This window comes from Anolis sagrei, chromosome 2, assembly GCF_037176765.1.
Source record: "Anolis sagrei isolate rAnoSag1 chromosome 2, rAnoSag1.mat, whole genome shotgun sequence".
Classification (NCBI taxonomy): Eukaryota; Metazoa; Chordata; class Lepidosauria; order Squamata; family Dactyloidae; genus Anolis; species Anolis sagrei.
In genome coordinates this window covers 156,374,223-156,399,641 of record NC_090022.1, presented here as the reverse complement: position 1 = coordinate 156,399,641, position 25,419 = coordinate 156,374,223, and the positions used below count along the sequence as shown (strand labels likewise).

The following is a 25,419-nucleotide window of genomic DNA, read 5'->3' as shown; positions in this document are numbered from 1 at the left end:
CTTGCTGCTTGGCCAGCTGGCCAACGAATCAGCCACCTTGCCCTAGCAGCCTTTGCAGGGCTGCCCTGGGCCTCCACAGAGCTCCATGGCTGCTGGGGCGAGGTGGGGAAGTCGGCCCTGGCTAATCCAACCAGCGGCAGGCCCTGCCCCTGAATCGGCCAGGGCCAACTTCCCTACCTTGCCCTGGCAGCCATGGAGGCCCAGGGAAGCCTTGCAAAGACTTCCAGGAGGAGGTGGGGAAGCTGACCCCGGCCAATTCAGGAGCAGAGCCTGCCGCTGTTTGGATAGGCCAGGGCTGGCTTTCCCACCTCACCCTGGCAGCCTTTTTCAGGGGCTCCATGGCTGCTGGGGCAAGGTGGGGAAACCAGCCCTGGCCGATTCAACCAGTGGCAGGTCCCGCCCCTGGATTGGCCAGGGCTAGCTTCCCCACCTCACCCCGGCAGTCATGGTGCCCGCGGACTTGCTGTTTCGCAGTTAGGGTTTAGAATATTAATTCTAAACCCTAACCGCAAAACAGCGAGTCCGTGGAATGCGAACTGCGAAACAGCGAGGGAACACTGTACACTTGCTTATTTGTACAATTTGTTTCCTGTCTATCCAATAAATATGGATTCTTAGAGTGTGTTTGTATGATATTTTATATGCAATTTGTGGCAGCTCTTGGTTCCCATGTCAGTGTAGAGGCCACGAATCTGCTGTGGATTTTATTCTGCATTTAAAGAAGCTATCCAGAGAGTTGAACCTTGTTTCTGAAATATCTTTCCCAGTCTTGATAGCTCCTTTAAAGTTTGCAATAGATTCCAGAATGGATTAATCACCCGACTGTCATTGGGGCCACAGATAGTGTTAGTTAGAAACCAAAGTGGTCATGAATTCCCTGTCTTCCCACCAAGAAGAAGTTCCAGTTCCCACACACAATGGGAACTAGGATTTCTCGCTGTACTACTACAGCAGAGCTTTCCAAATATTTCATGTTGATTGCACACATTTTAGACCTGTGTTATTTCGCAACACATTGATTCAGTTTTATTAGCAAAGTGGAGGTTCAACCAACCCCTTATAAGAGACACAGGCACATACATACACTGTAATAACAAAATGTATGGGGACACAACGTATCTCATCAAAACCTTTCATTTATATATTAAAAAATATTTATTGCTTATTTTACATAGATTCAAAAGTTTCTTTTTATATTGGTGTGACACACATACACACTACAGCTGACATACTAACATTATGTAGGGATGGAGCAGAAATGCATTCACTTCACATTTGAATGTGAAGTTACTTCACTCACACTTTTGAAACCAACACACAAACTGAGATGCAGTCATACTTCGAGATACACACTGTTCTGAATTTAGCCACACAGTTCTTCACTTATGTCAGAGGGAAGAAATAGCATAGAAAATGTGTTATATTAAGTGAGAGTGCGCACAAGAATTCTGTCTAAGGTGAAATTGTAGGCTAAAAGATGCACAGAGGGCATATATTTGATTTAAACTGAAGCTGCTTCTGAAACTACTGGGGTTGTAACTAGAAATATAGGAAGCTGCCTTCTGTTGAATTCATTGGGACACAATTGCCAACATGGACTGGTTGGAAGAATTTCCTTAGAAACGTAAATAAGAGGTGTAAAGAAGCACTAATCCCACTAGATGCCACCAAAAATTATGTGAGGAAGTATTAATCTTCTTTAATGCCACCAATATTCTGTGAGGAACCTTCCTTTAAATATCAATTAAGCTGCCACCAATATGTTTAGAGACGCTGGTTTATGTCTCTGTTTATCTTTAGTTGTGTTGTGAGGTGACGTTGGTAGTGTGGAATGCACCAAGCATAAAGCAATGGAGGAGGCAGGTTTGAAATACAAAGAGAACAAATTTTATTGTTAACAGAACGTAATTGTTGCAGTTTTGAGAATGTGAACTTGGCACAAGGCTTGATGTTACAAAATGGCTGGTTTGAGTTACATTCAAGCTTCTGATGTTACAATTCTATAAACTCCTTCTTTAGTGAAGTGCTTTTATTACTTCAGAGTTCCCTATTGTGAATATTCCACACTGTTTGTCCTATACTCGGATCAAACCACTGATCACCAGTCTTTCCTTACTGGCGATCCTTAAAACCCCTTCTGTTAGATTCTTTTAACCTAAGCAATCTAACAAGGTAACACCTTCAGCTCTCTTGCTGAAGAAATATTCACAAATCCTAAGAACTAACTGAATTCTCCACAGCTTCACAACCCAGAGCCCTAACTGACTCTGATCCTCTTCCCCGGGTCTCATCCACCGGACTAAACTACTTTCCCCAGAGTCCTTTCTTGACTCTGCTATTTCCCAGAGCCCTTAACTGGCTCTGCTCTTCTCCTCAGGGTCTCTTCCTCCTGACTGAATATTAACTGACGCTTTCAAACCTTTTATTCCTTAAACTCCGCCCACCTCCTCTGAGGCTTTGTCACCATGGCAACCTATCTCTCTCAGCTAGGCCCTGGCAACAAATGTAATGTATAAATACAGATTCAAACACATTATAGATAACACTTTATAATAAACATTATAAATACAGTTTAAACATATTATAAATAACACTTTATAATAAACACATCTCTACAAGAGGCTTACTTAAATTCTTTCAGAAAAGATGCTGGGGATTCAGTTTGAGTTTTTCTGCCTCTAAGCTAAAGTCCTTGCAAATTAATATTTTAAAATGACAGCCAATAATAACAACCATTTAATAGTAAACCCAAATCCACAATCTGCAGGGTGATGCTTAAAATTTGCCTATTTACATGGTGATCAGTCGTGGGCATAACTTCTTACCAAAATGCAGTTGTTTGTCCACAAGGAGAGTGTTGTTTATTCATTCGGTCATTTCCAACTCTTTGTGAGCTCATGGACCAGCCCACGCCAGAGCTCCCTGTCAGCCATTGCCACCCCCAGCTCCTTCAAGTTTGAGCCAGTCACTTCAAGGATCCCATCCATCCATCTTGCCCTTGGCTGGCCCTTCTTCCTTTTTCCTTCCCTTTTCCCCAGCATCACTATCTTATCCAAGCTTTCATGTCTTCTCATTGTGTGACCAAAGTACTTCATCTTTGCCTCTAATATCCTTCTCTCCAATGAGCAGTCGGGCTTTATTTCCTGGAGTATGGACTGGTTTGAACTTCTTGCAGTCCAAGGCACTCTCAGAATTTTCCTCCAGCACCACCGTTCAAAAGCATCTCTCTTCCTTCATTCAGCCTTCCTTATGGTTCAGCTCTCGCATCCATAGGTTGCTATGGGGAATACCATTGCTTTAACTATGTGGACTTTTTGTTGCTAGTGTGATGTCTCTACTCTTCATTATTTTATCAAGTTTGGTTATTGCTCTCCTCCCAAGAAGTAAACGTCTTCTGATTTCCTGGCTGCAGTCTGCGTCTGCAGTCATCTTTGCACCTAGAAATACAAAGTCTGTCACGGCCTCCACATTTTCTCCCTCTATTTGCCAGTTATCAATCAGTCTGGTTGTCATAATCTTTTTTTTTTTTGTGCTGTTTATCCAACAAAATTAGTGGATTTTATGTAAGCACTGATTTACTAAGTTTTTATTGATTCTGGTTGATTCTACTCTATTTTGGAATAACAATTGAATTTAGGCCTCTCTGTGTTGGCTTTTGCTTTCTGAGCACTTGCAATCCACAGCGTACGTATCAAACTATTTAACTTTCCAAGAGTGCACAGAGAAGCAGACTTTACATTTCATTCAAGGCGGTAATTGCCAGACTTTCACTCAAACTGCTGAATTCTTTTCACAGAATAATACAATTGGAGGACATCCCAAAGGTAATTTAGCTGGCATTCTTTCCCTATCATGGCAAGATTCCCAACCTCAAATCGTATGCCTCTCATTTAGCCAAATAATAAGACCTCCTCGTTACAGCTGTGTCTCCTTATTAACAAAGACACCCCAAGAGGATATCCATTACTTTTGAAATGGGCAGATCGCAACATGCAGCGGAATGAGTTGGGTTTCTCCTTAGTTGATAGGAAGGAGGGTGTCCGCCTCCAGGGGAGGGATATCATAACCTTTAAAACCACTTTGTTCTGATTTAAAAAAAATCTTAGTGGAAGTAGCAAATCAAGGAAATAATTCTACACCACAGCAGTCGCCCCACTGTTTCCAGGTGGTCCTGGTTGTTGGGAGCATTAAAATGCAATCTTCACAAATTGAAAATGCGATCTTCACAGCTTAAAGCAGCAGAAGTTGTTGAATGCCATCCCAGAAGATGGCCAATTTAATTCCAACATAACCCCAGAGGGCCTTTTCAAGGGCACCTCCCAAGTAGTTGAATTCCATGGTAAGTGATTCTAGGCCGTAGGGGTCCCATATGTCAGAGCCTGGCTCAGAGTCTCCTGACATGGGCCATCTTCTATGATCCTTTGGGCAAGTAGGAGGAATCTCAGGACAAAAGGGCTGCCATTGAAAGTATGCATATGTATGTGTGTGTGTGTCATATCACATCATATCATTTGTTAGGGCTGGTTTTGTGATTTGGACTGCATATTCCTATATCAGTGGTTGATGCTTAAGAAATTAAGGAATTAATGACATCACCAGGGCTCACCCCTATGACTTCACAAGTCAATGTCTCCAGCTCTCAAGTTATTTATACTCAACTATGATATCCCTCCCCTGGAGGCTCGAGAGCAGTACGTGTGAAAAAAGATCTTGGAGTCCTTGTGGACAACAAGTTAAACATGAGCCAACAATGTGATGTAGTGGCAAAAAAGCCAATGGGATTTTGGCCTGCATCAATAGGAGCATCTAGGGAAGTAATGCTACCCCTCTATTCTGCTTTGGTTAGACCACACCTGGAATATTGTGTCCAATTCTGGGCACCACAATTGAAGAGAGATATTGACAAGCTGGAATGTGTCCAGAGGAGGGCGACTAAAATGATCAAGGGTCTGGAGAACAAGCCCTATGAAGAGCTGGGCATGTTTAGCCTGAAGAAGAGAAGGCTGAGAGGAGATATGATAGCCATGTATAAATATGTGAGAGGAAGCCACAGGGAGGAGGGAGCAAGCTTGTTTTCTGCTTCCCTGGAGACTAGGATGCGGAACAATGGCTTCAAACTACAAGAATGGAGATTCCATTTGAACATTAGGAAGAACTTCCTGACTGTGAGAGCTGTTCAGCAGTGGAACTCTCTGCCCCGGAGCGTGGTGGAGGCTTCTTATTTGGAAGCTTTTAAACAGAGGCTGGATGGCCATCTGTCAGGGGTGATTTGAATGCAATATTCCTGCTTCTTGGCAGGGGGTTGGACTGGATGGCCCATGAAGTCTCTTCCAAATCTTTGATTCTATAATTCTAACTTTGGTAATTACATAGGGCACTTCTGAGGAGGCTTTTGACCAGATGGGTACTATTTAAACATTATTTACTAATGTGTTTTAACTGTTTCTAATTTGTTTTATCATTTAATTAATCCGTTTCACAGTTTTTAACTGTTTTTGTTTTATTTGATTTTTTATTGCTAGCCACCTTGAGTCCCCCTTTTTACGACTATAAATCTAATAATGAAATAAATAATTTCTTATCACGTATAATTGCTTGCATATAATTACTAAATCCAGATGAGGAGTCCTATTCTTCTCATATATAATCCTTTACACATTGCAATTAGTAACTCCAGATGAAGATAAGTAACATTATTTTAGACATGTATGTATCTATCTGGTGTGGTTAAGGTTGGCTGAACTCCGGATTGCCGACATGCATCCACTTAATGGATATCTAGTGTATAACTACTTCTAATTAGGAATGGAAACCACTGTTTATTTAATATTCACGTGTGAGAATAAAATATTTAAATCTCTTATTTCCCTTAAGCAAGAGAGTTTCTGTGCATTTACCTCATGTTTTATATTTCTAGGCTTTTTAATGAAAAAATAATGTGTATAATATTTTTCAAAGAAATCAGTGGCTGATATCCTATTAGGAATTTGCAACATCATGGGCCACCTTATGAAAGTGCCTTGTGCAATAGTTATATTCTGAGGAGTTGCAGGGAAGGAACATTGTCAGAGCTGGACCATTGCACGGGCAAAGCAAACAGCGTGGCTATTGTGCAGTTGATGTAATGCACAAGGGTTCAACACTGGAAAGTAATTGTCATTCCACCTAACTGGAAAAAATGTTCCCAGACATCCTAGTGCTCCATTATATGGTGAGAGCCTGCCATATCCAACTGCCAGTTGGATTTTTTTACATTGCCGCATTAGGAAAGTCATCCAGAAGATGTAAAAAGTTTGTCTTTTGCTATTCCAGAGAATTAAATACGAACAAATTCAAATTACGGGAAAGGGAATTCAAACTAAACATTAGTAAGACTTTTTAAAATGCCGTTCAACAGTGGAACGGATTATCTCAGAGGTTGGTGGGTTTTTCAGTTTTGGGATTTTTTTAAGCAGAGATAGGACGGGGATCTTTCAAGAGAGCTTTAGTTTTATATTCCTGTGTGGTAGGGCTGGAACTAGATGGCCTCCTGGACCCTTACAATTAACAGATTCCATGATCCTATGGTGGGAATCCAGTGGGACATTTTGTAGTGTCCCATCACGTGTTCTCAGGATTGTCTGTCATCATGCAGTCTCAGGATTGTCTATCATGGTCGTATATTGTGTCAGTGAAGTCGTTCTGGGAATGTAAAGTTATGCATTAAATGTTGTGAAATAACATCTTGGCTAACATCGGTTCGGTTGGAGAGGTTTTCCAGCATTTTGCAAAAGACAACAGCAGCTGGCATTCTGTTGGTAACTTTCCTGTGTATAATTTCCCAACTGAATGATCACATTTATTTCAAGTTGCATGTGAAATGCAAATTACACATGCACATTCTTGGCCATTGTGCATCCATCTGCTGAAGTTGATGGTGGGATCCCTTTGTTTCTAAATTTGGTTGTACAATTTGTTGAGCATTCAGTTATGCAGTATTGCCATTAAATGCAAAGGTTGCATAGCTTAATCCATATGTAACACCACTTGAGGACATTTATGCGATTCATGTTTAACAACTTGGTCATGATAAAACGTGGTTCCCTTATAAGAGTATTCAGGCATATGGTGTTTTGTAGGTTTTTTCAGTACAACTCCTCAATCCACCCAGTTTAAATTCCCAGACTTCGAGGCATAGCTCCTCTTTTCCAGACCTCAGGTTGAGTTGGGGGGGACGGGGGACTATTGAGATGTGAACACTCATGAAAAGCTGTGTACATATACAATTTATATTAATTTGTTAGACTCAGATGGTTGTCTGTTTGAATGGCATCATCTCACTAACTGCAGTTGATGTTTTATGTATCATGATGAACAAAATCACCATGGCATGCTCTGAAACAGAATGGAGATTGTCATGGACCTCATCACATGTTGTTTTAAGCCAAAATAACAGGTCCTTAGCACTATCTGGGCTAAATCCACAATTTCTCCCTGTGATTATAGATCTGTCCAATTTCACGGTTGCTCTATAGTACTGGGGGGAGGGGGGCGGGCGCAGGAGTGACTTCCTGTAAAATTTGGGGTGGGGGTGGGACTGTAAGTGTGATGAGGTGGCAGCACTGCCTTGCAATCTCAGGTTTTGATGGTGAAATCTGAGGGTCAACTCTATGCCTAGCAGATTGTGCATATCTGATCAACTGGTATATTCACCACAGTTGGTCCCATCACTTGTTCTTCACTCTTGTAGCTGTTGTCCAATACATATTTCTCCTCTGGAGTGAATGCTAGCAATTGCAGGTCTATAAGGAGGGCTGCAGTTTTCAGTGATGAAATGTCAGTATCCTCTCTATGTAAGAGTCCAAAGATTTCTCCAGAGAAAGTGAGGCTATTGTGCTGAAATATAACTGGTGCTGTACAAGTGAATATAGTGTAGATCAGTTTCTACGTGGGATCAGCAAGTGTTTTAAACAAACAAAATCTTTTGGTTTGGGAAATGCAAGGAGAGAATTGATGACATAACAACTTAGTTAGTCTATTGTCTAAAACCTCCAAAGTTTCACAGAAGGAGGTTATAGATATTTGGCTATTTGTGACTGACCAAGAAACATCAAAGTGTAGCAAAGAAGGCAAGAGCTATTAATATAGAAGAACACATAAGCCAAGAGTTGCTGCAGCAATTTGCTTTTGCCTAAGCCTATAGGGGAAAATTCTGTTTTTCTATCCTCTCCTGCACTGAGTTCAGTACAAACTACTTTTTCAGTCTGAACTCAAGTTTTCCACAACTCAAATAAGCCAAAGATAAAGACTAAAAGTGGTAGGAAGCAAGGGAAACGAAGGCATTTTCAATAAACTGAAACATGTGATGTCAAAAAGTTAACTGAGACTGTCCTTGCCAAATTGGGGGTGGTTTTGTGGAAGCGGAATGAGTGCTTCTAAACTTCATTTTCCTAGAGCAGTTACGCAAACAGAAGGTGGGGAAACAAGTAGCTTTGCGTGCATTTCTGGATCTGCTTAGTTTCCTATGCCTAAATCTCCTAATCTCCAGCATCATTAATATTTGTACAGTTTTCTTCGGAGTCATGTTTGTTAATGAAATATCCTGCTGAGCTAAAGATAGACTTTCTGATACATAGGGGCTGCCCTTAATATCCTCAGAAGGAAGTGCACTCTGAGCATGTCCTCAAAGTCTCTTTAAAAGGTCCATTTTGCATCCTGCAGATCAAGCTCCTTCTTTTGAAGTGTGTCGTGAACAGTCTTCCAGGCAGAAGTAGGATGTCCAGGTAGCAGCTCAGTCATACTTGCAGTGAAATGAACACTCATGATGAGCTCTAAAAAATTCAGAGTGCTCTATTTTCTTTCTTTGAAGAGAGAGATGGACCTCACTCAAGGAAACTGAACGTATCTACACATGATAAAATTCTGACTTCTGGGTGTTGAAAGAAGGGAATATTTGTTTCAATGGCAAAATGAAATTTTTCTCCTCGGAATTTCAATGTTGCATCTTCAGTCTGCAGAAGTATCATCATCATGCGGTTGAATACTTTCCTCTGAATAAGACAGGATAACCCATCAAACCCTATGAATGCAAAACAAGGCCAGATGTCAAGGCAAAGGCAAGTAAGACATAGTTCCCTACGTAAGAGATGTTGTTCCTCCTGCTGATCCTCCCCTTTCTCCTCCTGAAGAACAACATCGTGTTATCACTCGGAAGGAATACAGTCCAAAAATAATTTGGCCTTTTCATCAGCTCTTTGTGTAAATTAGTCTTGAGTGGCACTGCTTTGTACAGACAACAGAGAGAAACAAAACAATCTGAGGCAGTTGGTTGGAGGCAGAACAAGTCTGCAAGTAGCGAGACAGCTCTTCCATCCTCATCTTTTGCATGTTGTTGGTATGGTTTGTGATACTTTTGTCCCACTATTATTCTACTACCCACCACCAAATGAAGGATACAGAAAGCACAGGCCTTTTATCAGCTCACATCATGTGCTTCAGATCCTTTCTTAACATTGTCGTGTTCTGTCTTGATAAAGGGCTAAAGTTTATCTTTCTTCAACGGCAGAAATGCCCAGGTGGAAATGGGCAAAAAGTGAACTAAGTATTCGAAGATGAAAGGTTAAACGTATATACAACAAATTGCTAAGCACATTTCTCATCTATCTGATTTGAAAAAGTGCTGTGGGTTGGGGGGGGGGGTACAGTGTGTGTGTATGTAGGGGCGGTGATATCTTGCAACTGTCACAATTTGGCAAAGATAATCCTGATTAGTCTTCTACGGTTCCATTTCTTTAGTGACTTTTAAAATATCTCGGTTTCTCTATCCTCCTTTTCCCCTTTGTCCTTGTCTTCAGTTGCTGTAAACGGAGCGAACAATTGATTCAGTAAAGAGAATAGGAACCTCATCATACTGATGCCCCCCCCCCCACTTTTGTCATGTTTCACCAGAAATCACTGGCAAAATGGAAGGTGTCCGGGGAGCCTCATGGCAACCCACACACCCTCCCTCTTTACTCCATCACATGGGTGCATTGGGGCAAGATGCGTTGGCATCCTGTCTCTGCTCCCATCAGACAGGGGAAAATGTGGCAACACGGATACATATTCCCTTTTATCCATTAGATGGGGGGAGGGGGGCGAAAAACATGTGTATCTCCGTTGAAGCTACCCAAAAATGATTTCTTACTGTGGTGGCGAGGAAGCTAGAATCCAATACTTCCTTGCCACTTCACCCATGATAGGGCAGGGCCTTGGCCTGCATCATTGATGGGGTCCATCAAGAACTGTCACCAAAGAGGAGCCCCAGCATGGTGAGGGGCAAAAAGCTCCCAGTATGATGAGTTCCTAGAGGAGGAGGAGGGAGAATTCTTCCTAGTAGGCTCAGGCAAAAGCAAACTGCTATAGCTTCTCCTAACTTATCTATTCTTTCTCATTTATACATTCTGACCACACTATTATGGTGCCTGACCATATGTGCTCCAGTTTTCCTCTGTTAGAGGGTAGTTTGGAGACCCATTCTGCCCATCTTTTCATTAAAATCTATTTCTCTACATAAGTTTCATTGCTTCGTGATGATTGTGTAATTTCATTGCACAGGGTAGTAGCATTTCTTTCTTCTGAGCCATCATTAACACCTTTGACTTCTGCACTTCAACATCCCACTTGGGGATGAAACCACAGATTTTCATCTGCGCATATGCCCTGTTTGCCACATTTGAATCTAATGCTCCTTGGCAGGCAGGTTTGACACAGTCCAAGGCTAATTAAAAAATCTTGTTTGCTTTCCTTTCTAATCTCGCTAGCATTAAATATTCCTTCCATCATTTCTACAGCAGTTCGTACTTCAGCCAAAAGGGACCCAGCACCCTCCATTTACCATAGTGACTCCCATCTTGTGCATTGTGCCTGGATTGGTTAGCATTATCCCTCCTTTCTTTTCCAGTTTGTGGATTTGCATTTATTTGGTCTTTATATAAGAGATTGGTGACCTGCATTCATGCAACTGTGAATATTTGCAAGAGAGAATGAAAAAAGAAAAGAAATGGGTTTGTGAGAGCTATAATAACTATTAGTATTTTCCATTTTGTACTATGAGGCAGAGGTGGAAAAGAAAGGGAGGGAGGGAGGGAAGGAGAGAGAGAGAGAGAGAGAGAGAGAGAGAGAGAGAGAGAGAGAGAAGCAGATATTTCCTTACCGGCGGCCTGATTGAGGGCATAACCTGTAAATCATGAGATGACTGCCAAGTCCTGTAGTTGACCTGTTTAAAACCAAGGCACAATTGTATTGCAAGGCAAAGGCTTTATCCAATCAGATTCCATAGCCAGACATACTTCCCATGGCGTGTGTCCTTATGTTGTCCAATTCATGACAGTCAGAAGGGCTACAAATGATCTTGGGTGCTACATAATCATTGGAGACTTCTGGCAGGATGCCTCAGTCAGACGGCTAGGAAGTCAACTGCTTAGCTATAGTGAAATAGGCAGATGGCAAAGAAAGGCCAAGCCAGCCACATGAAGTGCTTGGCAGATTGAGGCCAGTAACTATAACATGAACAAAATACTAGTTGTATCTCATGACAGCCTTAGGATAAGCAATCAGCCATCAAAGCAAATCTGATGGATGTGAAGCTTGAGAATTGAAGCCAGAGGTAATACATCTTAGTGTTCCAGCAATCTGGAGGAACTGGGCTCAGTTCAAAGGGCCAGCCAACATATATGCCACCTTTGAGCTACAACAACCATTGCATACCATTGTGGACTATTCCAAATAGGGGATCTCTTTTCCTTCTCTAATGCATTATAGGTTTCGGCTGAAACTGGTAGTGGCTGAAGGAGTTTTGTACCAAAAAAGACATAGAGCTTGGACCACAACAACTCCTAGAATGCTGAGAAGTGTAGTCCAAAGTAGGGACTACAAAAAAGAGGTGTAAAAGAAAGTATCATCAATTTTATTGGAATTGTACACCACAGTATTGGCAGCATGTGTGTATCTGATGAGATTCCCTTTTTACTGTGTAATGTTCTCTTTGGTTTACTCGGACAGGTCTTACTTTAATACCCCACTAGATAGATCTACAGTTCGTGTTCCCAGATATGGCATTTGAAGCCTAGTTTATCTTTCATACGATCACATAAGAAAACTTGGAAAAGTAACATTTCTGTACTGTGGTGGCCGGAATCCCACAGCCAACAAGGCTTTTTTTTCCATGTCAGGAGTGACTTGAGAAATGGTAAGTTGCTTCTCGTGTGAGAAGAATCCAGCAAGGTTAAGAGTGAGTGGCCACTGATGGCTCCTATACCACAGTGAATCTGAATTTCATCTACACAATGGCCACACAATATTGGCCTTATCCATACAATAAATTCCACACCTGGGTTCTTTACATTTCAAACTAAAGCCCAGATCAGATTCAGTGCTGCCATTTCTGTCCATGATAATTATGGGATTCAGGGAACTGTAGACCAAAAATATAATTCTCTACAACTCTGGAAAGCAAATGGAGTAGCTCTGGGAAGCCATGTCTGGAAAGACTGAGTTTCATAAGCAGCCTCAGAAGGTAATTTTTCAGTCGAGATGCTTAGACAGGAAGACATGTAGGGAACTTTGGTCTCTAGATGTTTTTGTTAACAGCTCCCATCAGCATGGTTGATGGCAAAGAACTTTGGGAACTATTGAGAGTTTCCCCACTCTGACCGATGGTGTGAAGATTTAACTATAATGATGATTCAGCAAAGGGTTGAGATTATTGAGCAGTAGCAATCACGATAGTAGAATATACAACTACATAGCATCCACTGCTCATATTTCTGTATTACATATAAATTTGTCACACACACTTTATAATTATCACAGAGACAGAGAGTCACAGAAAAGGGGAGCAAGAGCTCGGGAGCACCTTCTCTATGAAAAAAGTACAAATGGCTGGAAGACAGTTAACTTTGCATTAGAGGTGGGAACATGATAAAAGTGTCAAATATAATGGTGTAAACGAAATAAAAAGTGAGCACAATCATAATGTTGTGTCTTCTGAGGGGAATTTCTAACCTCTTTGCTATGATCTGTCTTTCTGATGCCTTCCTTCCCTCCATTATACCAGTATTGTGATAAACCCCTTTGCCAAGACTCCTTCCTCCCAAGCCTTTTAACACTCCTTGCATAATTAAAATCATAGGTTTGGGCACCAATGTAATTTGAGCACTTATAAAGATATGTTCATTTTTAAGGCAAAATTATGGTTACCGTAAATTGTTTCTGAACTTTTATAGGCACTAGAACTTCCTATAGTGTGTTTAAAAAAGAAACAAACATATTAAAAAGCTAGGAGTAGCACTATTTTGAAATCCTAGATTTACTATGAAGGAGAAAATGCAGTGAAAGCAAAGTGGTGACATCTTATAATAGTGCTATTCCTTAGGATTACATTCTGCTCCTGCAGAAGGATTTTGTAAAAGAAAACGAGCATAGGGGACCACCCATTGAAATGCCCATTCTGCCACGTCATTGAAACACAGGTGTATCTGACAGAACCATCCCACATGTTTTAATCACTTTCTCTAATTTTCAGGCTCATCAGGAGCTCAAAAGACAGTTTCTCCTCATCTCCTGCACCCTCCTCCTTCTTAGGACCTCATCAGACGCAAGTCCTCCCCCGTTTCCACGAACTTCTACATTCCAGGGACACAGTGCTACAGATGAGAACCAGAAGTAGTTTTATATTGTGTTAAGGGCTCCATGGCACTTTGTCCTTGAAATGTCTTAGAAATATGTAGAAACGAGAGAGGATTTGCATCTGATGAGATCATAAGAGCCAATGTGCTCTAGTGGTTTGAGCCATTTGACTATGACTAGGCCAGAGTTTGAATTCTTGCTCAGCCATGAAAACCTATCTTGAACAAGTCACACTCAGGACCCCCCCCCACACACATTCATATTAGCCAGAAAATACCACAATATCTGCTTTGAACTGGGTTATCTGAGTCCACACTGCCATATATTCCAGTTCAAAGCAGGTAATTTGGGATTTTATTCAGATGTGTGGAAGGGGCCTCAGCCTCAGAGGACAAATGTTGTGTCTTCTGAGGAGAATTATAAGATATAAGAGAGTTGACTTGAAAGCATACAACTTTCTGTTGGGTGGTTGATGATGATTATGTTGCATAGTCCATTGTGTTCTCATGGCTTATGGGATAAACAATGGCAACGTATTTGACTTGTTACTTATTAATATATTGTAAGCATTTCTTATGATGTCCTCCACCATGATTGCTTTCCTAGGCTTACATGTAGCTAACTCTGTGTTGGATTCAAAGCATTTATCATTAAGAGATAGGCAGGCAAGCCAACCATGGAAAATAAAAATTAACTGCTTTTGTTGGCAGCTAATATTTGTTTGTTTCCTTGTTTTCTCCGTTTAAGGAAATTGAACAACTTTCTATACTTCCTCTAGGGATGCTTGCAATGTTGAGAGTCAAGCTCAATTAATCAGTTAATGAACTCCACAACATACAAAGCAATAGATCCTCGTGTTGCTGATGAATTCTCAGATGCAACATTAAATGTTATAAAACCAAAAGTATGTCATACTTGTAATTATGCATTATCATCACCAGCTGTATAATTTTTGCATTGATAACATTTGGAGGGCCCTCATAACTAAGTGAGAGTTTTGCTTGTAATTGAAACAGGAGGCTCAAAAAGATTCAGCTAGACCAGTCAAAAGTAAACCATGGTTACACCACAAAAATAGAAAATTAATACGTTATAATCCATCAAAACTGTAGTGGGAATTAGTCACTGCTAATGGGAAAGTGAAGCATCTGGTCAAGATGACAAATTAATATTGCAAGAAAATTGCTGAGTGTTTTTAGAGATTCCAGATAATTGAGATTTTTGCCATGTCTTCTTGAAAGCGGTTTCTAATTTTCTGTTACTCTATAGAAAAGCAGAAAGAATCAATGTATAGGCACTCTATTGTAATGCTGCTTCACTGTTTAGGTACGTAGTATTGCTTTTCCTATAGATTTTGTAGTCCAGATAATCAATGTTCCACAACATGAACAGAATCCCTTCTGTATTGTAGGCATTTATGTAATAATAATAATAATAATAATAATAATAATAATAATAATAATAATGCGCCAAACTCCTCTGGGACTTCGGGATTCAGACAGACAGAGTTTTGGAGCATAATACTCCTGACCTCACAATCATGTTAAAAAACAAAGTATGGATCGTCGATGCCGCAATCCCAAGTGACAGCAGGATTGAAGAGAAACAACTGGAAAAGCTGACACGATATGAGGATTTTAAAATCGAACCGCAAAGACTCTGGCACAAACCAGTAAAGGTGGTCCCAGTGGTGATCAGCACACTGGGTGCAGTGCCTAAAGACCTTGGCCTGCACTTAAACACAATCAGCGCTGACAAAATTGCCATCTGCTAGTTAAAGAAGGCCACCTTACTGGGATCTGCACACATTATTCGCTGATACATCACATAGTCCTAGACACTTGGGAAGTGTCCGACGTGTGATCCAATTCAACAGCCAGCAGAGTGTCGGCCGTGGACTCATCTTGTTGTGTTTCAAATAATAACAACAACGACAACGACAATAATAATAAATAAACTTTATTTATACCCTGCCACCATCTCCCCAAAGGGGTCTCAGGGCGGCTTACATGAGGCTGAGCCCAGAAAATAAATTACAGCAAAAATACAAAAAAATAAACCAAAACAAGAGAACTAACATCACAATAAGATAGCTAAAACATATGAATACAATAGAACAAAACAAAATAAAACAGAACAAGATAATGCAATGAGAAACCAATCAATCACAATGAGCGGGCCACATGTAAAACATAAAATGATACTTTCTAGCATCACCATCATCCCATGATTAAAGATGGGGACTATTATTAGAGATATGGCATGTGTTCAGCTGCCCGAGTGTTTAAAGGCACAAGGAAGACAGAGTTTTTCAATCAAAAGGCTAGATTGCCTGTAAGAGGAAGGGGACACATGACACAGTCGTTTTGGAGCCAGGCACTTTTAGACCACAATCCTGTTAATTCAAACAGTCCAGGATTGGCAAGGACAATCTCTCTTAATCCTCTATCGTCTTGCTTTCTCAGCTAGCTTCAAAATATCAATTCGTCTCTCTCCTCTACCCAATTTCCCCTCTTTGTCCCCAACCTACTTTAGTTGTTGCAAACTGAGTTTCAAAGTGCAGACATAGTTTGCACTCGATTCAGCAAGGGGAAAAGGAGAGGAGTAGTGGAGTATTCCATTTCATAAACTCAGTACATCAATTCCAGGATCTCTCTGCTTAAAATAGCATTTTGTATGTACAGGACTCCCTCTTGTTCTCGGCCACATACTTTTGACCCACCCCAGTGTGGCTTGGCCACACATGTCCCAGTTTTTATCTGTGAGGTGTTAGAGGGCGTATTAGCAACATATTTGCATGTAAGCATGGCTTATATGTGTGTACATCTATTATAGATGGGGTGCAGTAGGTAGGCTCTGTGAAACAACCAAAAGAGACCCTCCCCAAGATTCCTCCTCTTCGCTTGCTTATCCATGAAAGATGAATCCATTTCAATGATGAAGACGTAGTTGATCTAATCTCTGGAGGAACAAGAAGGGTACACTCTATTTATGAGTTCACATTCCTTATGATTCCCACAAGACATTAGAGCAGCCAAATCTTCATTGGAATTCATCTCCTCCCCACCAGTAATAACCAGCAATGGTCCCTCTTGGCACTTGAAAGCTGACAAGGCAAGAAGAGGACACAGAACTACTAGAAATGGAAATTGGAGATAATTTGGGACCTTTGTTATTGTTATCATGTCACTGCTACTATAATTTTTAAGAGCCGGTATATGGAATAAGTTTTAATATTTCTATTGGAAAGTACTTATTGTACTTTTTGTATTGTACTTTTAAAGGTTGTATATTATGTGATATCATGGCCTATGGCTGGTACAATAAACAATTCATTCATTGACACGGAACTACGTAGATGGAATTACGCCATACCTGGTTGGTGTAGGATCTTGGAGGATCTTATTATTTTGTATTGCTTACCTTGTTATATGTTTCACTGGGTTTAACTCTATTCAGTTGCATTGATCCACTAAGAGAACAAGTCAACTTGAAATTACGAATTAACATAGAAATAAAATAAAATTAGGGTTTTTTTTTAATGCCAGGAAATTGCCTATGTGATGTTCTTTAAAAGAAAACAGTCTTTTATTTAAAGACAGGTAAAGTGCTCAGCTTCTCTTCCCTGAATATTTATAATTTATTCCTAAAACATCTCAAAGAACTGCCCAGAAAACCAACAACTATTTCAAGTGGACTGTGCTGAATCATACCTTCTTAAGAGTTTCAAGATGAGAATAAGATTGTGAGGATTTGTAGAAGAGAGAAGTGGCCCTTGGGGTATATTTATTGTATACATTTGTCCAAGCAACATGTGTTTAGCAGGTGACTCAGGGAGCATAAGAGCTTTCTTTTTTTTCTCGTGACCTAGCATGGTAGGTATAAATAAGACCCTGCACCCCACCCAGTGAGATGAGGGAGCTGGAGGAAGTGGATCCATGTACTATAGTTTGGCTATTCCAGTTCTAAAGTTCTCAGTCAAGATAGTATTGACTAATAGATTCATAGTGTTGGAAAGGACATCAAAGGGATGTAGTTTAATCCCCTGCTATTACAGGATTAATGGCTAAAAAACTCCAAACAGCCAGTCTCTGTTTTAAAATATTACAAGTTTTGAAGTTCTTACCTGGCATTTTATGCTTTTTCACATGTTGTACAAGCATTTTCTTCACGGAGAATATACTGCAGATAACATTTTTGGAAAAGTTTCTGCTTTGTGTGTTCAACTGCATTCACCCACATTCTAACAACATTGATTTGTTCATGCATATTGCGTTGTGAATGTGGACACACACCTTTGTGATGTGGTACTGTATATTGGATTCAAATTGACTAAAAATGGTCATTTATTGGAGCCCTTATAGTTCTGCTGTTATGGCCTCACCACCCCAAAACCAATTGGCACTGATAACTGCATCACACTCTGGTAGCATAACCTAATGTGTATATGACTGCAATTGGCAATTCATTCTCATCCATATTTATTATGAAGGGCAATACTGAGAGATGAATGCATGCACCGCAACCGAGAAAGGCATTACAGTGCAACTGTGAAATTTCATATTTACAAAAACTCAAAATGTGAGATTCTTGTGATATTGTGACAAATCTGGGAATTGTGCTTAAAAAGCAATAAAGTGTGTGTGTGCCAGGAACGGCAAAGCACAGGTAAGGATGGGTGGTTTACAAGGTGGTGTGGAAAGCAGGTAATGCAATGTGTATTAACAGAATGCTCTTAGGGGGACTGTATTTTCCTGTTTTGACAGAGAACGGGATAACAAAACCTAAACATACTATTAGACCATAGTGCAATAATGTCTCAAAATATTAAGTAACCTTTTCTTATCTTTGCTTGCCCTGATTTTTTTAATCTGCAGCTCAGTATTTTGCAAGCATCATGGTCATTGTTGGCTTGTCGGTGGTAGTGACGGTCTTGGTTCTTCAGTTTCATCATCATGACCCTCAAGCAGGAAAGATGCCCCAGTGGGTGAGTGGCAAATACAAATCACTTTCTAAAACATACATGAAAATGTTTTATAGATTATTTGAGAGATGATAGAAATAATAGAACATCTTAAAAGGAATGCTAATGGGAGAGTGACCTTGGGCAAGTAACGTTTTCTTGACCACAGAAGAAGGCAAAGGCATCCAATCTTGCCGAGAAACAAATCCTGCCGAGATAACACTGCGATAGGTTCACCTTATGGTTTCCATAAGCCAGAAAGATCTTGAAAGCACAGAAAGCACAAAGGAAAGGTTATTTCTGCTTCCACTAGATTAGGTTTTGCTACTATCACAAATTAGTGACCCACACTGAATCTTTTATTGACCCCTCTCACTGGCCAGCTATTAAAGAGTAAAAAGAGCATTTTTTGCTTCTATAAAACTCATACAAATTGTATCTGAGCTGGATCACACTTCTTGGAGCGCAATGTAACTTGAAACAAAATGCATGCTCTTGTGTGCCTAGTTTTAAAGAATGTTTATTTGGATAATTTTTTGGAGCAGCAGCATTAGGATAGCAGGAGTCTTTAAAAAAAACATGTAGGAGAGCATGTAGACTGCACCATTATTATTTTAGGCCAATTTTTGACCGCTGCTTTAGCCTGCACAGTCTGAAGTCATCCTCCCTCTCTCCTGTTTCTTACTGCAGCTGACATCTGGTAGGTCACAAGTTGTGGAAGCTGTTAGGTGTTGGGGTGAACAAATGTTTGGCCTTGCATGCAGATTACCCAAAGGATAACCATAGGGAGGAGAGGCAGGCGCTAGTTCCATCAGTAGAATAGAGCTGAGAGAAAAGTTATTTCCCAAATATTGGCTAGCTGAGATAGGAGAAGAAGCTGTAGGCAGACTGTATCCAGATATTGTTTTCCTTCTCTTATCTTTGTCCTTAATGAATAGGAGGGAGAAAGACGGGAACAATTATCTGATAAAGGAGAGAGAAGAATAGCCCAAGATAAACAATGCACAGAAAAAAGCAGTTGGCTGCTCAGTCTACTGTACTTTCTAGCTTTTCTGCCTGTTTCCAAAAGAGATCAAAAAATCTCAGTAGTCAAGCTAGACTTACAAGTGGCTGTGTTATATTTTGACACAAGTATAACAGGTAGCCAGACTCTTAAACACTAACATATAATCTCCAAAGAAAGGCTCAAACAGGGACCCTCTGTGTGTTTACTTTGTGCCTACCACTATACCAAGGTAAAGGTTTCCCCTTGACATTAAGTCTAGTTGTGTCTGATTCGGGGTGGTGCTGCTCATCTCGATGTCTAAGCCGAAGAACTGGTGTTGTCTATAGACACCTCCAAGGTCATGTGGCTGGCATAACTGCATGGAGTGCCGTTACCTTCCCACCATCGTGTTACCTATTGATCTACTCACATTTGCATGTTTTTGAACTGCTAGGTTGGCAGAGGCTGGGCCTAACAGCAGGAGCTCACCCCGCTCCCTGGATTTGAACTGCCATCCTTTCAGTCAGCAGCTCAGTGGTTTAATCCGCTGCACCATCAGGGGCTCACCAAACACATCTTCAAATATCAAATAGTGTAGTAAGCTTTCTAGCAATAATAATAATAGAAACTAGGTTGCTCTAACAGGTGGCTACCAAGAGTTTTAGAAGAAAGGAAATGTCATAGGAATTGCTCCCCTTGAAATAATCTTCTGCCAAGTCACTTTACCTGAATCCCTTGTTACTCATTCTTAATCTGGATCTTTCAGATATCTATCTCTGTGTATTCCAGTTCAAACAAAGCAGATAGCAATGTGTCCTGACATGTTTTCAGGTTCAGAGTGTACATTGTAAAAAGCGTGAAGGTTGAGTTGAGCTTTTGATGTTGCTGTCCTAATGCAGCTAAGAATACGATGATATTTGCATAGCTTGTCGCTTGAAATGCGCAAGGGGCATGCTAAGCAGGACATATAGCTTTGAACACAAGGTTGGCCCAGGAGAGGTACAACGTAGACTCATCTCTGTAGCTGTGCACCTCTGATGAATACTGAGAAGTCACGTCCCTCACATAAACCAATAAAACTGGGAGCACTGTTGCTCTTGTGATTCTTGTCACATCGGCACTGTTGTTCTGTCTCTTCCCCTCTTGCATTTTTTTTTGCTTAGGAAAAAAGGAAATCTATTGGGGTGATTATAGAGAATTCTGAATGGTCTTCATGGAACTTAGTTGATCCCCAGCTCGTAAATATCCTCTTCTATGATGTGGGGAGATTTTCTAACTTCGTCTCTCAGATTATAATTAATTGCATATTGTTATGAATTATTTTCTGCCTTAAAAAGAAAATTTTTATGGTGTAGGAATAGTACGACGCACTAAAAATGCCCTCCAATTCAATTTTTGATTAGTGGCTGTTTACATTTAGATTTAACAGTATATTTCTTACATGATCATGCTTTACTATTACCCAATGTATCTGTTAGGTCTAATACATGGCAGAAGTTATATGCAGAGGGCCCTCTGTAACCAAAGATTCTGCATCCATTGATTTCAATATCCGTGGCTTGAAAATATTAATGATAATAATAAGAATGGTGACAACCACCACTATCACCACCACCATGATAATCACCCAAGTCAAGTTCTTTTTGGAGTCAGAAACCAACCCTCCTGGTGCTTCCCAGATAGTCACTCCTCCTTACCCATGATTCCATTGTTTGGAGGTACATTGTTTTGGTCTGGGTTTATTAGAGCTTGAGATGTTAGGCTTCAAAATAAATTACTAAGTATCATAAATGGAAAAATCAGTTTACTAATAATTTAATTGTATTGTCTTAACCAATTTACTGAATTAGCAAGTCATGGAGTTTCCCGAAAATGTATGTGGCCCATGGACGAAATGTTGTGTGAAAACATAAAGGGTAGGGAGAAGACATTCAAGGAGGAGATGGGACGACGATGAGGAAAAGGTTTAACTAGCCAAATGTTCAGCACTGTTTGACAAATAAACACATTAGAACAGGGGTCCCCAAACTAAAGCCCATGGGCCGGATGCAGTCCTCCAAGGTCATTTAATTGGCCCTTGACCAAAACTTTAGAATTAGGGTTGCCCTAAATTTGAAATGACTTGAAGGCATACAACAACAATCCTAATTAATTTAGTTCTCTCATTAGCCAAAAGCAGGCCCACACTTCCCATTGAAATACTGGTAACTTAAAATTGTGCTTAATTTTAAATAGTGTATTGTTCTTTCATTTTTTTTACACTACAAATAAAATATATGCAGCATGTATAGGAATTCGTTCATGCTTTTTCAAACTGTAGTCCAGTCCCCCAACAGTCTAAGGGACCATGAAGTTCCCCTGCACTAAAGTAACACAAAGAAATTTTAGCTAATAATAATAATATCCAATAGAAATCATAATGAGAAGAACTGAGGGAAAATAAAGCATTCATCAGGCACCATCCAGAAAGCCGTACAGGACAAAAAAAAAAAATTGGGGGAAGCATCAGCCTTCAGTATTTAGCTATTATCAGGCAATTTAAATACTTTTTTCAGATAATTGATACATACACAGGGTTGTTGTAGGTTTTTCCGGGCTATATGGCCATGTTCTAGAGGCATTTTCTCTTTAAACTGAGACGGTTTCATTTTGAAACAGTGTAAACTAGCAGCATATACACCCAGCTTGCTTCTCCATCTCATGTGAGTCAAGAAACCATGTTTGAGAACAGGTTTGTATTATTTCTGAATTATTTATGGTTTGTTGCAACCAAAATAAGCCAGAATTAATTGTAAACCAACATTCAACAAGGATTTTATATTTTGTTCTTGATTTGCAAATTCTGGCTTCTTTGGAGCACAATAAACTATAATTCACACAGAGAAACCATTGAAATCCACAAGCATGTGGACAATTTCAACAGAAAGGAGGAAACCATGAAAATGAACAAAATCTGGTTACCAGTATTAAAAAACTCTAAAATTGCAACAGCACAACAACAGAGAGGAAGCAGACAAGGACATCTAATTACCTCTCAACAAAAGTTTGCTCCAGACACAGTCAGCCCATTGTATGCTAATCAAGGTGGTCAGTTGAAACATTCACACCCAGCTCCAGCAGACAAGAGTCCTTTGTCTCACCCTGGTCATTCCACAGATATATAAACTCTTTTTCCTACTTCCAACAGACCTCACTACCTCTGAGGGTGCTTGCCATAGATGCAGGTGAAATGTCAGGAGAGAATGCCTCTAGACCATGGCCATACAGCCCGAAAAAACCTACAACAACCCAGTTATTCCGGCCATGAAAGCCTTCGACAATATAATCTCAGCTTTGGAAACAAGGCAATGCTCTCCCCTCCCCAGTTTGCCAACTCTCATAAAATGAGAAACAAAGCAACAAGGCTGCATGTGCCAGCATGCAATTTGTGTGCGTTGTGATTTGATAAGCCAGGGTTAAAATAATATATGAGAACAAGCCAATACAGTACTAAAGGGAATATCTATAATTTCCAGAAGGGCAGCTGTGTTAGTCTGCAGGAGCAAGAACACGAAAGCAGTTTTGGCACCTTGAAGGCAATATTGAAAGATATTGAAAGGCGAAAGAAAAGTCAGAAGTTAAAAGGCAAAGGGATAAGATCGCAAGTGGAAAGCAATTTTCTCCTACAAGGTTAGGCACTCTATAGCAACCAATCTGAGGGCAAGCCATTATGTAAGATGCTTTATAATTGGCACCTCACACCAAGGAAGGAGAGTAGAAGAAAAAATAGAGATACCCTAAAGCGGCACAGCTGAAAGAACAGATGATAAGCCTGTGTTATGGAGCTGTGAAATGATTCAGAGATCTGGAGAAGAATGGTGGAAAATATCGCATCTGTAATGACCTCGTATTTACTTTTGCATCTGGCAGGGCTTCTTTAAAACCACAGCGCTGCCTTAGTAAATAAAGATAAATAAAGTAAATAAAGAAGAATCTATCCACAATAATGGCATGACTTGAGCTTGCAAAGAAATAGAGAAGTAATGGGGGATTATAGTGTCAAAATTGGACAAAAAGTTCTAGGAATAGATGTTGAAAATTGACTTTTGATTAGATTCCAGAAAGGCTGGCAATGGTTTTGTGGTCCTGCCATTTTCATCCAATTTAAGCCATTTAAAGCAGATTTTTGCTCCAAAATCCTTGGGGAGACCCCATGCTGAGGAAGGTTTCTTCACATGTTGGAATACTGTGGTACATAAATAGTAGTAGTAGTAGTAGTAGTAGTAATAATAATAATAATAATGTTATTTTTATACCCCACTTCCATCTCTCTGAAGGGACTTGGGGAGGCTTACATGAGGGCAAGCCCAATCAACAAAGTTAAAAACATAACATATTTAAAATACATAACATCAGTATAAAACAACATAAAACAACATTATAACAATATATAGAACAAGCATCAGAATCAACAACCTATAGTATAACTCAAGTCTCGTTGTGAGTGGGCGGACTGGTGTACAGCAATTTAGAAGGTAGCGCTACTGAGTAAAGAGTATAGGTCATATATCAGCAGAAAAATAAGAGCTATTTCAACAGGATCATTATAACTTTGGATAATACAGTAGTAAGGTGCAAGGAAAAGATTTTCGGCCATAGTTGGGGACAGCTGTCCAGGGAAATGTTTAATCAAACACACAATGGAACATCTACGTCTTTAGTTCTTTATGAAACAGGGATAGGGAGGGTGCTAGCCTAATCTCTCTGGGGAGGGAGTTCCAGAGCCAGGGGGCCACAACCCAGAAGGTCCTTTCTCTCGTCCCCACCTGAGACAGGGTGGAAGCGACAGAAGAGCCTCCCCAGAAGATGTTAGCGATCATGTGGGCTTGTAGGGGAAGATGCGGTCACAAAGATAGGCAGGTCCTGAACTATTTAGAGCTTTTTAGGCGATAACCTGCACCGGAAACTTATCGGCAGGGGGGTTAACTGCTCCCTTTAATTTGCTCCAGTTAGCAACCTTGGCTGCTGATCTTTGCACCAACTGCAGTTTCTGGGCCATCTTCGAAGGCAATCCCATGTGGAATGCATTGCAGTAATCCATCCTTGGGGTAACTAAGGTGTGGCCCACCATGGTCAAGTTAGACTTCTCGAGGTACGATCACAGCTGGTGCACAAGTTTTAACTGTGCAAAGGCCCTCCCAACCACTGCCGACACCTGGGCATCAAATGTCAGTGCTGATTTCAGGAGGACCCCCAGACTGCGGACCTGTGTCTTCAGGGGGAGTGTAATCCCGTCAAGCACAGATTGCCATAAATTTACTTTGTGTGTCTAATATCTAGTCTCTTGCTGTTGTTTTTGCGTGCCTTCAAGTTGTTTCTGAATTATTGCAACCTTCAGGTGACCCTATTACAGGGTTTCCTTAACAAGCTTTGTTTTCCATTGCCTTCCTGAAGGTGAGAACATGTGACTTGCCCAAGGTCGCCCAGCGGACTTCCATGGGCAATGAGGATCTAAATCCTGGCCCTCAGAATCATCGTCCAACTTTCAAACTATTATGCCACGCTGGCTCCAATATCTAGTGGAAGCCACCTTTTATTTTAACAAGATATTTTTTATTTTCACAACAACACAATATAAATCTCTCTTATTATAATCAAAAGCACTTAAGGGTGCATTTGCTCAGCTGATTTTTTTCAACCAACATAATTTTATCTGACACTGCAAAAGCTTTCAAGGTCCCTAAAATATCAAGGGCACAAAGGCACATGCCTAGTCTGTCTAGCGGTAAATCTAATCCTGTCAGAAAGGATTTCGGGGCCTTGAGACAAATCCTCTTTTAAATCT

At 40.5% G+C, this 25,419-nt stretch overlaps 1 protein-coding gene across 1 annotated transcript in view; it reads left to right on the top strand.

Moving 5' to 3' along the window:
* Positions 1–25,419, top strand: part of LOC132768089 (neuronal acetylcholine receptor subunit alpha-7-like) — a 170,678-nt gene that overhangs the window by 140,065 nt on the left and 5,194 nt on the right. The window contains exon 9 of the mRNA XM_060763693.2: positions 18,525–18,634. Coding sequence (XP_060619676.1) covers positions 18,525–18,634 — 110 coding nt within the window. The remainder of the gene's footprint in view (positions 1–18,524; positions 18,635–25,419) is intronic.